Genomic DNA, 13211 nt, shown 5'->3' with positions numbered 1-13211 from the left:
AAATGAGTATGATTTTACCTTGTAATCCAGATGAGTAGTCTTTTTTTATTATCAAACCAAATGAAAAATATAATTTGAGAGAAAAGGAGAGAAAATGAAGAAAAGAGAAAAATTAAAAATGTGTTAATTAATAATTCATTTTGTGAGGTCACACATGAAATTAAATAGGGTTAAAATTATAAAATTCATAAAACATTAATACTTTTTGAAACTTTTTAAAAGTTGAGTGGGTTCAATTGAACCCACAAGTCTCAATGTGGTTACGCGTCTGGTCTTCGGGATTTATTAAACACCTTACAAGTCCAATGAATGATAGGTGATAACTTTATAGGATTTAAACACAAGACTTTTTAAGGTAATTTATCCGGATGACTAAAGTCTTGCCATCCAACTACAAACCAAGTGGTTCATATTTTCTTATTTATTACCCATTTTCATCTTCCCAATAATATAATCAATAAATATCTGTTTTTTTTTTTTTTTTTTTTTTTTTTTTTGACCAAAACCATCATATTCGCTAGAATTTTATACAGTGAAAATCAATTATATAACGACCTAAAATGATTTTTTTTTTCATTATCCAAGTATAATATGTTCAATCAAGACACGTAAACTTAAACTAATCAAATCCTCCATCCCAATCATCTCTCCAATTGATTTTTGATATGTTTATTAATTTTGCACAACTACAATCATATTCTAACGTATGGATTAACAGTTCAAAGGTAGATCATTCTGTTTCTTTTGCCTTCACAAGTCATTCGCTTTCGAAAAAGCATTCTCCTTGAAAATAAAATGATATGCAACTCACTGTAAAATAGGAAACACAATGGAAATTCTTAATTTTCTAAACTGAAGTTCTTTCAATCTTTAAGTTTTTGGTAAATGTTACACATTACATAATATTCATTAATGTCGAGAGAGGAGGCACATATAGCATGATAATGAACATTCCAGTAAAGTAAATTCCAGGAGCTAAGTTTGAAGAGTAACTTCTTTTTACACGCTAACTTTATATGCAGCCAGATAAACAGGAACGGAGCAAAGAAACCTTTGGAGCACTTAACTATCGGCCACAGAAGACGCAAATCCAATGTCAAAATCAAAGGCAATGCATGTTAGCTCATTCTTGTTTCCGTCGTACATTTTCATCTTCAGAGAATATGAGCCCTACATAACCAAATAATGATGGAATTATTAAGGCAGATAATTTGCTACTAACTTTTTCTTCTCTTTGCTTGACAAAATCAACATCACCACATTATATCACATCTAAATCAAGCAATTGGTCCCATATGGTTATATTGAGAATTGAACAAAACGATAAAAAATGGCCAAATGAAACAAGAAAACAAGGGCAAGAAGACAACAAAAAAGAAATGAGGCAAAAATGGGATAAGTCTTATCAGTTGCACTAAAACCTTACGCGAATTTGGATTTCTATTCCCTTCTCTTCCCTTTTTCTTTCAAGAGTATTTTGTAAAAAGCAAGAATATTTAGTTCAAAAGAAAATTACCCACCAAATTTGTGTGGGAACAATGATCAAAGGTAGCTACATTTCTGGAGAAGAAATGTGTCCAGTAGAGAAATCTAGTCATGAATTATTGCTGGTGAGATGCAAACTTAGAAAAAGTAGACTTAAGATGTAGCATCCATAAGAAAGACTAGGGACAGATTGACAGAGATTATAAAGTACTTTCTCATAAAGTGAAAGACAAGTGCAAGGTCAAAAGGAACATGGTCCTGTTTGGCAAAATTATTGCAAGGCTTGCATCAAATCGAACATGTGATCTTTTGGTTACCAGAGCGAGCTTTTTATAGGAATTGAAAAAAAGAACTAAAGCTGAATTATTGCCAAAAAATTAGCAGTGACTGTTCAGTTTTCATAATAGAACTCGGATCATAGTAATTGGACCAATCCATTCGAAAATGGTCTTCAGATTCATATGCTCTAAACTTTAAAAGTTATTTGTTTTATTTTAAAAAAAAAGACCGTTTCCATAGTAAAAATTTAATCAGTAACCATACGGGATTCTGACTTACAGGTGGAGTAAAGCCAGGTAAAACTTGTGAGTGAGCAACCACAAAATCGCCAATTGATACAGGGCAGGAAGTCTCATCACAAAGATCATGTGTCTCACTATGGATGTGCCATCCGAAGTATGAAACATCAATCACCAGTTTTCCTCCAGAGATTGCTTTATCTGTATAAAAATATACAAGGCAGTCTTGTTGGCACAAAAAAAGTAATTGAAATTTAATGTAACAGCTAGCTCTCAACAGAAGGCCCCAAAAATTTTGAAGATAAAAAAAGAAGCTGCTAGCTTCCTCTTTGTTATGTGCACATAAACACAAAAAACACATAAAAGCACAATTAATAACAAAGAAATGGAGAGAATATTTCCTGAGCCCCTTGTATGCAGGCAAAATCCTTCAAATGACGAAGAATCAAAAAGGCTGCACCAAATGGTATCAATTCTTCATATCTGAAGAATGTGAGCCCAGCATATATATAAAGAAACTACATAAATCATATAAACTGCTAAAACAATGTGACAAAGTCAAGATGTCACACAATTTTTTCCTTTGGCACTGCCATACATGTATATTTTTCTTGATTGCATACAAAGATTATTTACTTTAACAAACATCAAAAGGAAATTTCAACACCAAATAAACTTGAAAATAGTTTCTTCAAGAGTCAACACTACAAGATGCATGGTAAGCCAATGCTGCATATTCATATATAACAAAGATGATAAAATTCTTATTAATCGAATCACTAAATGTAAGAATAAGCAATTAATCAAAAGAAGTAAGAATCAAAGAACGAAAATGAAAATTAGATAACCTGTAGCAGCAGCAATGCTGAAGGTAGCTGTCTTGCCTCTTGCCACCGGATCAGGAGATATCTCAACTCCTTTGACTTCTACACCATACTGAGCCTTCTTATCTACAATCACAAAGAGACCGATCAATTCATCAGCTCCAAATAAATTGTACTGGCAACAAAAATAACAATTACAACGAGAAAATCCCTAAATAAAGAGTTTCTTTTACTGAAGCTTTTGACATGATGAGTGCATTTGAGGTTGTTTAAAAACACTTTCTAAGGGTGATTGAAACAGGAACTTATCAAATGAAAATTTCAATAACAGCCAATTAAAATATCAAATGTTATTCAAAAATTAATTATTGATAAGCTTTTCTGATTAAATTACCATAATTATATTTTATTATCTTCACCAAAGCAACATAATTTACATTACAATACATAATTCAGTAAGTGCTTCTCAAAATACACCTCAATTACTTAATTTATCGATTTGATTTTAAAAAAGAACTTTCATCTGTTTCATCCAAACACTAAACAATTGAACAAGACCTACTTTCAGCTATTCAAAAGCGCTTCTGGTTTCAAAATCATCACATATCTCCAAATTATGAAAACGAAACAAAACAAAATGAACAATCTCTCATAATAAGGAACCTAATTCAAATATTCTAAACGAAAAATTGAATTAATTACATGAAGCAATATATAATACAAGAATCAAAGAAAATTTAGAGAAAAATACCGCAGTACTGAATGTCCTTCGCTTGAGTCAACCGTACAACCAAACAAAGCGAAAGTACGATCATCAGCTTGAAATTGATCATCGTCTCCATGATCGATTCACAAAAATTACTCCGATTTAGGGTTTTGATTTTACGATTTTTTTTTTCCTTTTTTTTAATTTCTTTAAGGGAGCGAGTTCAGTTTTTCAACATATGAAGGAGATAAAAGAAGGCTCGGGCATTCGAGTCCGAGGCGGTGTATCTACTGTCGAAACTGTATGCCATCTCCACCGTTGATGTGACTCGTTTGCGGAATCGAACGATAGGAATTAGTTAGTTGGTGAGCTGGATACAGACGATTTAGTCCTCTATGATTGGTAGTTGGGTTTGGCTTGGCATAGACCGTTAGGTGAACAGGTTTGTTGGTTATATATATTGTCTTCTTTAATTACCCTAATTTTGGTTTATATTCATTTTTGTCTATTTATTTTGGCTTTTACTTTATTTTATTTCGTTTATAAAGAATTTTATGTGTCTTTAAAAATTTTATATTTCACATTTTCGGATAGCATATTATAAGTTTCCATATTCATTATTTTATCTTTGTAAGGGCTGAGAAATTTCCTAGGAGTTTTTGTTATTTGANTCGAACGATGGGAATAAGTTAGTTGGTGAGCTGGATACAGACGATTTAGTCCTCTATGATTGGTAGTTGGGTTTGGCTTGGCATAGACCGTTAGGTGAACGGGTTAGTTGGTTATATATATTGTCTTCTTTAATTGCCCTAATTTTGGTTTATATTCATTGTTGTCTATTTATTTTGGCTTTTATTTTATTTTATTTCGTTTATAAAGAATTTTATGTGTCTTTAAAAATTTTATATTTCACATTTTCGGATAGCATATTATAACTTTCCATATTCATTATTTTATCTTTGTAAGGGCTGAGAAATTTCCTAGGAGTTTTTGTTATTTGAGATCACATTAATATTAAATCCTTCACATTCTAGATACAATTTTAATAAAATATTATAAATTTAAAATTTTCATGTGTAATTACATATAATTTAGCACAAAAGGATGAAGATAATTTCCTATTATGTGATATTATGTGGTTGATAATTAATAAAAAAATACATAGTAAAAAATAAATTACCATATGTGAAATTATGTGTAAATTAAAGGTACCTTCTTTACCTAGACAAAATCAGAAAAATCTTAAAATTAAATTAAACATATTTCTTTATCTTTGTTTGGAGACGTTTTACAATCCATTTGATATATATAATTTTCAAAACATGAATTATTTTTTAATTACGATAATTTGTAGAATGAAATTTATTTTTTCATTTTCCTTTCATTTTTATTTTTTCTAATAACAAATTATAAAAAGGATGAATTGAAAAATTATATAAGTAAATTAACCACTTAATTAAAATGGTCTTAAATTTGAGTCACTCCTCAGGTGTTAATAAGAGTAATAACTGGAGTTTTTACTTCATCAATAGTTTTAGGATCCTGAGAAATTAATTGATATATGTATAAACTGATCCGGACACTCCAATCATGTAATAATAATAATAATAATAATTAAAACTTAGCATATACTTTTGTTTTTCTAAGATACTTTTCTTGCATTAGCTGAAATATGGCTAAAATGTTATGGTGCACTTAGATGTATTTTTAAATGCGTGAGCTCATCCCTTTGATTCATAAAAAAACTAATAAATCACCTTTCGATCACCATCAAGGACTAAAGCACACCCTCCTATTATTATGAGTTTGCAATCTTATTTATGTAACACAATAAGCAATTGCTTCATAAAAGATTGAGAGGAATTAATTTTTTCAAACAAATTTTATTTAATCCTTTAAGATCTTGCTCACGTTTTATTTGGGATATTAGAGCTTTGTTGATCCTGCTCTCTTTAATAAGAACCGATACGATTTTTATAAAGTTTCTCTTCCGGCCTAGGGGGTCGAAGACCAAAAGATGAGTTATATATCAGACTTTTGCTAAAATTAGAACGGTTTCTGAAAATTTACTATAAATATAGAACTTTTGAGTATTTAAAATACTCTCGATATTTCCAATAAGATAGCTCGATATCAAACTCCTTCTTTCAAAGCACACGCTGTTTTTTCAAAACGTTTAGTATCTTCCCCAAATCCATTCCAAAAATGAAATTTTTGTTACGCTTAATACCTTTGTTATTGATGAGTAAAGAAATGTTGGATGAATTTTATTATGATAAATTTTGAAAAGATATTTTAATCTATTTTTGAAAGCAAGAGATTTTTTTTTTTTTTTTTTTTTGATAACCAGGGTGTTTGAGCCAGCTTGTGTGCACTTTAACTAATTCACTGGGACCTTGAAGTTAACGATCGGGTAAACTTCTAATGACCATCCCTATTAGCAACCGAGAGAAATCAAACTTAAGAACGTTTAAGTAATACACATCCAAGAGTCCTTATCACACCAGTCAACCACCCAGGGGTGGTTCAAGAAAGCAAGAGATCATAAGAAGGTTCAAATGAATTGTTTTATTAATTCTTATTGGATCATCATAGGGTGAAAGTTAAGCTAAATCTATTTTATTTTTGTGTAAACATGTTGTTCTTTGAATCTTTCTTTTTGTCTAAATTAAATAAGATTTGGATAACAATACTTTGACCATGTAACCTCCTTTTTAATTAAGTCATAATTATTGAAATCCCACGAAATCTTAAAATATTTTGGAAGCAAGAGGAACAAAGACTAAAGTGTAACTACTCCATTAATCCCTCATTAATTAAATAAATCATAATCAATTAGATGGGGTCAAAGTTTAAATTGAAAACTGATCATCCTCCTTAGATTACTGAAGATGGGTGTATTTTATTAAAAAAAAAAAAAATGCATATATTAATAATGTGTCTTTGAGTTGGTGAACAAAGATTAGAAAACAAGTAGTTGTTTTTGTTTTGGTCAGACAATTATTAGACACCCCACACAGCCATTAGTTGGGCTAGGATACTAGGTTAAAACTTTGCTGCTACTTATTGCTAATATAATTTAGCCGCTTGCGATAACAAAAGAATGTTGTGTTGAACATAGACAGCTACTTTCGAATTAACAAAAAGAAAAGTAATGACCGGAGTGAGAGAGTTTAGAGTTGAATAACCAACATCTGGGTAGTTGATTGGTTCGATAGAGACTTTTGGGTATATTATTGAAGAGGTATTGAGTTCGACTCACTCCTCACTTGCTAATAGGGGTTGCCACTAGAGCTCTTTCCTAGCTGGTGGTTCCAGAGTCTTGCAAGATTAGGTGAAGTACGCGTAAACTGGCTCAGACACACACGGCCATAAAAAAAAAAAAAAAAAGAGTTTAGAGTTGAAAAGATGATTTTTCATTTTTTTTTTCCTTTTTTTTGAAACTGTGCATGAAACTTTCATCTCGTACGGTTTCTAAGGGTCTGCTTGGGAGTTTCATGGTAGCGGTTATGAGGGTAAAATACTGTAGCAGTTTTAAGGGTAAACCACTATAACGGTTTTGAGGGTAAACCATCGTAGCAGTTTTGAGGGGTTTTTAGTAGCAGTTTTTAAAATACCCAACCTGTGCTTAAGAGTTTATTTTTCAGCGGTTCTGACAGTTTTTTAAAATGATAAATTTTCATATATGCCCATAAAAATACCCCAACTTCAACCAGTACTAGTTTTGTTTTTTTCAATTAGAAGGTATGAGTTCTTTATTTGTTTTCTACTTATTAGTACTTTATAACTTCAAATTTGATAGTCTCTTTATCCTTCTTCGCCATTCTTTACAACATTTGAAATGATTGAAAAATTGTAGCTTCACTTCTCCAAGAAAGCATTTATAAATGAGATTTTAATAATTTTTTTCATGATTGTTTGAAATTATTTTATATTTAATGTGGTTGGAGAGGTGAAAAACATGATTAAATTTTTTTTTTTTTTGGATATAATTGGGGTAGTTTTGTAGTGGATAGGGTACTGTAGAATTTTTTTTTTTAAAACCAACCAAAACACCCCAATTTGGGGGGTTTTATAAACCCCTAAAAAATACACTACATTGGTTATGGAGGATTTTTGAGCCAGTCAAGACCATTGCATAAAAAATCTGGCAAGTAATGGTTTTAGAACACCTTAAAACCAGTCTAATTAAAAACCCCTCAAAACCAATAGAAAAGAAACTCCAAGTAGACCCTAAGTGATAAAAGGAAAAAAAAAAAATCGGCTGCATTTATCTCACAATTTCCCCCCTATCATATCCAAAATACACATTTGTTTCCTTATTATGAAAATATTATTTATTTTATTCAATTATTTTAAACCCCCTAGGTTTGTTAATTTAACTAAACACCCTCAATTTTTTTTTAAATTGACAAAAATACCCCACCAATCCACATTTGCCAGATTCCGGCCACCACCGTTGGAAGGTGGCCAAAATCTGGTAAAATGGCGTACTACCGACTGGATCTGGACAGTAGTGTGCCGATAGTCGGTAGTACGCCATTTTGCCAGATTCCGGCCACCACCGTTGGAAGGTGGCCGAAATCTGGTAAAATGACGTACTACCGACTGGATCTGGATAGTAGTGCGCCGATATAGCTTTTTTCGACCAGATCCACCGTGGATCTGACCGAAAAATGTCAAATCTACAACCACAGATCTAGTCGTTAACGACCATATATTTGGCCGTAGCCAGTCATCAATGATAGCCATATCTTTGGCCGTCGTTGACGATCAAGCACGGCCGAATCTGACCATTAATGGCCTAATCTAGCCGTAAATATGACATTTTTTGACCAGATCCAGCGTGGACTGGCCGAAAAATGCCATATCGACGCATGACTGGCCAGATCCAGCCAATCGTGCGTCGATACGGTGACTCCGGCCACCCTCTGGTGGTGGTGGCCGACTGTCGGTATTTAATGGGTGGGTAGGGGTATTTTTGTTAATTTTCAATGTTTTATTACAGGAAGGTTTAGTAAATTAACAAACCTAGGAGAATATTTTTTTTAATTTTCAAATCCTACCTCGTAATAATCACCCAATTTTACTTTTTTTTTTTAAATATTATTCTAAAAAATATTAGAATAATGAACTAAATGGACCCAAAATCTTCTTTCTTTTTTTATTGCCTTTCACGCGTATGTATAAAACTAAATCCATTAGATTTCTAAAAGGGATTACTAATCCTTAACTTTTGGAGGAATCCTTCATCAATGGTTGTGAATAATTGATTTTTCTCAATCTACATGTTGATTTTGACTTTAGAGTATGACTTTTCTCTTGGAATTGGCTGGTTTCTTGTTTCTTTGTGATGGTCGATTACACCTCTATGACATCGATACATGAGTTCGTATGTTTGACAATTATAACAGTTTAGACCTAATTATGTAGATATAATCTACATTAGATTTTCACAAATATTTATTTCCTAGACTGCATCCATTTAATTGATGCAGTTCAAGGTTTATAGATTAACCTTTTGCTAACTGTGTGAGATGAGATAAGTATGAAAAAATATGTAAGTTCAATGATATTTTCTAGGATTTATGGCCAACCGGTGTGTCGGAGGCTTAGGTATATTTAGGGCCTGTTTAATTTGTGATCTTAAAATGATTTGTAAAACCCATGATACAATTAAAAAATCTAACACAATTTCATATCATTCCTTCTATCTTTTGTTTTGAAAAACGAAAAATTGTATCTAAATTTTATAACAAAACCCACCCAAGATTTTATGAAAAGAGAAATGCGCACTTGGTTGGCCATAAAATGGAGAAATGGGGATAAATAAACAGTAAAATATCACCATCCTTTCTGCAGATTTTGCACATTCTGTTATAAATTTAGGGCTCAGATCTATTTTGGGCTTTTTCTGACAACTTGTGGAAGCCAAAAAAGACAAACCCTTCTCAATTATCTTGCTTAAATTGGATTATATTGCATAATATCAAACATCTACAGACAGATGAAACAGTAAATCTGAAGATAGATCTCACCCCCATGCTGTCATTTATTGCTTTGGTTTTTTGAGTATGTTGTCTTGTTTTGTTTTGCTCTGTTTTGAAGCAATGTTTTTTTTCTGCATATTTTTCATGGGAAAATTGCTTCAAAATTGGTCTTACATTTCATCATTGCCTTCATTAATCTTAGTAGTTATCAGTTGAAATATTTGACTTAAAAAATCCTGTTTCATTCCAAGTTGTTGTTGGTTAATAGCTACAATTTGACCCAAAAAAAGTTCAACTGTTCAAAATAAAGATCCCAATGTGTATATAATGAACAAAAAGTCCAATTAGCAGCAACATTTGGTCACCTGTTCAAGCAAATCCAACCAATCTTCAAATCATTTCTTCTTCTTTTCCACCAGATTCGTCGCGCAACAGTCGCCGGAATATTCAATTTCAAGGCACCTAATTAAACTAGCTTCTATAAGCTAAATGCATTGGATTCGGAATATGTTGATTGCTCTTAGATTATGAGCTCAATTCTAAAGCATAAATAATTTCCTGATCAATATCATTAGTTCTAGCATATAAAATTTGGATCTACATGAAAAGGAAAAACGAAAAAAAATTATAAATTTAACTATCTGTTTACAGTATACAGCAAGATGGTTTTGCTAATGATGCACAAAAACAATTTTCAACTAATTTCGCCTGCTTGCCGCCAACGGAACAACTTCAGCTAGAGGCGTAGATTGGGGCGTTGGTAATGGCGACGTTCGACACACAGGACAACTTGGATGCAATCTCAACCATGGATCAACGCATTTGGCATGAAACAGATGGTTGCACTCCGGCAAAAGCCTAAGCATATCAGAGTTTTTATAATCGGCCAAACATATCGAGCAACACATCGCAGTCGAATCATTTTTCTGAAGCTTTGCTTCGGAATAAAGCAACTTCGGATAACTCTTAATGGTGGCCTCATCGAGGCCTACGTCGATGACAACATTTGGAGGGTCATGATCTTGGCCCCGCTGCGGCGGCTGCTGCCCACCCTGTCCATTATTTTGCTGAGCCCGGGTGCAAAAATAGGATGCTAAAGTGATTGTTGTGATGAGAAGAAGAATTCCGACTGAAACTCCGATGCCATAACCAAAACCTCCTATATTGCCTGAAGCTAAGAACCCAGAAGTGTCATCTGTGCTGTTCATTATGATCTCTTGAAACTATAACAGTGTGAAATGGAAACAAAAAAATGGTTTGGTCAGCCATGGAAATTGATTTAGAACAAAGTTTTATTTGGGGATGTGAAGGCTTAGAAAGTCAACTATAACATGAAATATTGAAAGAGATATGTGAGAGAGAGAAAGAGAGAGAGAGAGAGAGTATTGGTGAAGTTTTTAATTGAGTGAGGATGTATTTGGGTTGAAGTAAAAGATAAGATATTGTAAATACATGTGGATACATTATGATTTTAATTATTTGTTAGATTTTATTATAAAGTTTTTATTTGAGGGTCAACGATTTGTCATAAGTTTTGGGTTCTTAATTTTTTTGTTTAGAGTAACGTCTTTCTTTCAACAAAGTATTTTTATAGCTTATTTAATTCATTCTCTCTCATAGCGTGCCTAGCATGTAGCATGCATTTGCCAAGTAAGTTGTTTGTTAATGCTATTAAATTTAGAAGTGCCATACATCAAGTAGTAGAATTTCTTTTTTTAATAGGAAAAGATTAGCACGATACATGCACAAAAAAAAGTGTATGACATAATTTATTTCTTTTATTGATCTTTGAATAAATAGTAAAATGATCTATTTAACATCAATAATTAAATTAAAATAAAATGTTTGGTTTCAAATGTTTGAATCTTGAAATCTAGGGAACAAGTCATTTCACTTAATAAATTAGATTTTTATGTCGAATAATTTAAATTTTGTAACAAGATGGATCTCAGAAACCATCACTAGATGACCTGATGGTAAAAGAGTAAAAAGAGTTTCATGAGCTCCTGAATTTGAGTTCTCCCGAACACTAATAAGAGTGACTATTGAGGCTCTTATCTGGCCTGTGAAAAAAAAAAAAAAATCTTAGATCTCAAAAAATTGTTAAGAAATCACACGTTAAATGTTATATTTGAAAATTCAAATTAAATTAAATGTTCGAAAGGACATTGAATCATTTCACCTAATAGATTAGCTTTTTAGTTTGAATATCTCAAATTTTTGACAAATAATATTGATTCATGTCATACACCATTGTAATACAATTAATTCGATGAAGAATATGACCCAAACATTCTCTAACACAATTGTAGGACTTAACTACCTCAAGATGATTGAGTAGTTCGATATGGACTCTTAGGTGTATTACTCAAAACGTCATAAGTTCGAATCCCTCCTCGATTGCTAATAAAGGTAACTACTGGAGTTCTTACTCGGTCGGTAGTTCCAAGGTCTTAGAAGATTAGTTGAAGTATGTGTAAACTGACCCGAACACCCCCAATCATCCAAAAATATATATATAGGGCTCCAAAACATTATTACATCTCAAAAGAAAGACAACTATTAACTCAATGATTAAATCCGAAAATTTAAAATTTGATTAATTAAAAGTCTTTGGGTTTATAACAATTACAACTTACAATGACTATGATTCATTTCAGATAATATCTCAAGGAGTGTAATAAATTAATAAAGCATTCGAGGATCTAAACGAATACAGTTCATAATAAAGATGATCGCTGGCATAATACACCATATTTTTTCCAGTAACAAAACCAATAAATAATACACCACCCATAAATATATATTATATATATACACACACACACAAGCATATCTAACCATAAATTAAATAATGAAGACATTTCAATTGCCAACAAGAAGTTATTCATATAACCAGTAGAGACATTATAGTCATGATAATTCATTGATGAGCAAGTTGGTGATAGACAGTTAGTATTGTCCACCTACCAAAACATATACTATATAAACTATAAAATCATTAATTGCTTATCATTATTCAATTAATGAGACACGTCTACACCATTTCTAGGAATATATATATAAAAATCAACTGATTCTGTTAGTTAACATGTCGTATAATGAATCCCAGTTGTGTCATTTTTTGGATTTGGGTTGGCTAATTAAGCTTTGGACCTTATTGGATTCTCTTATAGTCGTTGGTTCTCCCCATCAACTCCTCCATTTTTGCCGTCACTTATTGCGGATCAATGGGTTGTACCAAAATAAAAAGCAATTGGAATTTAAAAAAAAAAAAAATTTCATAAACTTCTCGTATTCTCAAAGCTTTTCAAGTTTGTACTAAATTGATTGGAATGTTTCACGTATACCTTATTTTTCGATAATCTTGTGACCGAAATCTTAGTACAAGAATGACTAGATTTCACGTTATTCATAACTCTAACTCAAAAGGTTTGTTCAAATTATAGAACGGAAAAATAAAGAAAATTATGTGTTTTTTCAGTCGGTCTCACAACATACATAAATAGCAATATATATATATATATAAATATATATATATATATATATATATATATATATATGAGAGAGAGAGAGAGGAAGAGAGAGAGAGAGAGAGAGAGAGAGAGAGAGAGAGAGAGAGAGAGAGCTAATCAGACCCTAGAAAACTGAATTATCTCTCCTAAGTAGCTTTTGTTACATGTTGTTA

General features: G+C 31.9%; 2 protein-coding genes across 2 annotated transcripts; both read right to left on the bottom strand.

Annotated features, from left to right (window-relative positions):
• Nucleotides 1-839: 839 nt before the first annotated feature.
• Nucleotides 840-3793, bottom strand: LOC116119076 (putative phosphatidylglycerol/phosphatidylinositol transfer protein DDB_G0282179). The gene is made up of 4 exons (XM_031405032.1): nucleotides 3579-3793; nucleotides 2852-2953; nucleotides 2044-2204; nucleotides 840-1170 (listed from the first exon to the last, which is right to left on the bottom strand). The coding sequence occupies exons 1-4, from the start codon at nucleotides 3667-3669 to the stop codon at nucleotides 1063-1065; spliced, it is 462 nt and encodes a 153-aa protein (XP_031260892.1). The 5' UTR covers nucleotides 3670-3793; the 3' UTR covers nucleotides 840-1062.
• A 6175-nt stretch (nucleotides 3794-9968) lies between these two features.
• On the bottom strand, nucleotides 9969-10865 carry LOC116119075 (RING-H2 finger protein ATL70-like). The gene has a single exon (XM_031405031.1). The coding sequence runs from the start codon at nucleotides 10729-10731 to the stop codon at nucleotides 10222-10224; it is 510 nt and encodes a 169-aa protein (XP_031260891.1). The 5' UTR covers nucleotides 10732-10865; the 3' UTR covers nucleotides 9969-10221.
• Between the last annotated feature and the right edge of the window lie 2346 nt (nucleotides 10866-13211).

The sequence above is a fragment of the Pistacia vera genome, unplaced genomic scaffold (genome assembly GCF_008641045.1).
Source record: "Pistacia vera cultivar Batoury unplaced genomic scaffold, PisVer_v2 Contig871, whole genome shotgun sequence".
NCBI lineage: Eukaryota > Viridiplantae > Streptophyta > Magnoliopsida > Sapindales > Anacardiaceae > Pistacia > Pistacia vera.
Note: the sequence above shows the minus strand (reverse complement) of the source record. Positions and strands in the feature narration are given on the sequence as shown.

What these genes read in the sequence shown, in the direction of transcription:
- LOC116119076 (XM_031405032.1), bottom strand. Translation starts at nt 3,669, where the DNA reads ATGGAGACGATGATCAATTTCAAGCTGATGATCGTACTTTCGCTTTGT. An exon ending in GAAGGACATTCAGTACTGCG is followed by an intron (nt 2,954 to 3,578) that starts GTATTTTTCTCT and finishes TTGTGATTGTAG; the next exon opens with ATAAGAAGGCTCAGTATGGT. An exon ending in CAGCATTGCTGCTGCTACAG is followed by an intron (nt 2,205 to 2,851) that starts GTTATCTAATTT and finishes ATTTTTATACAG; the next exon opens with ATAAAGCAATCTCTGGAGGA.
- LOC116119075 (XM_031405031.1), bottom strand. Translation starts at nt 10,731, where the DNA reads ATGAACAGCACAGATGACACTTCTGGGTTCTTAGCTTCAGGCAATATA.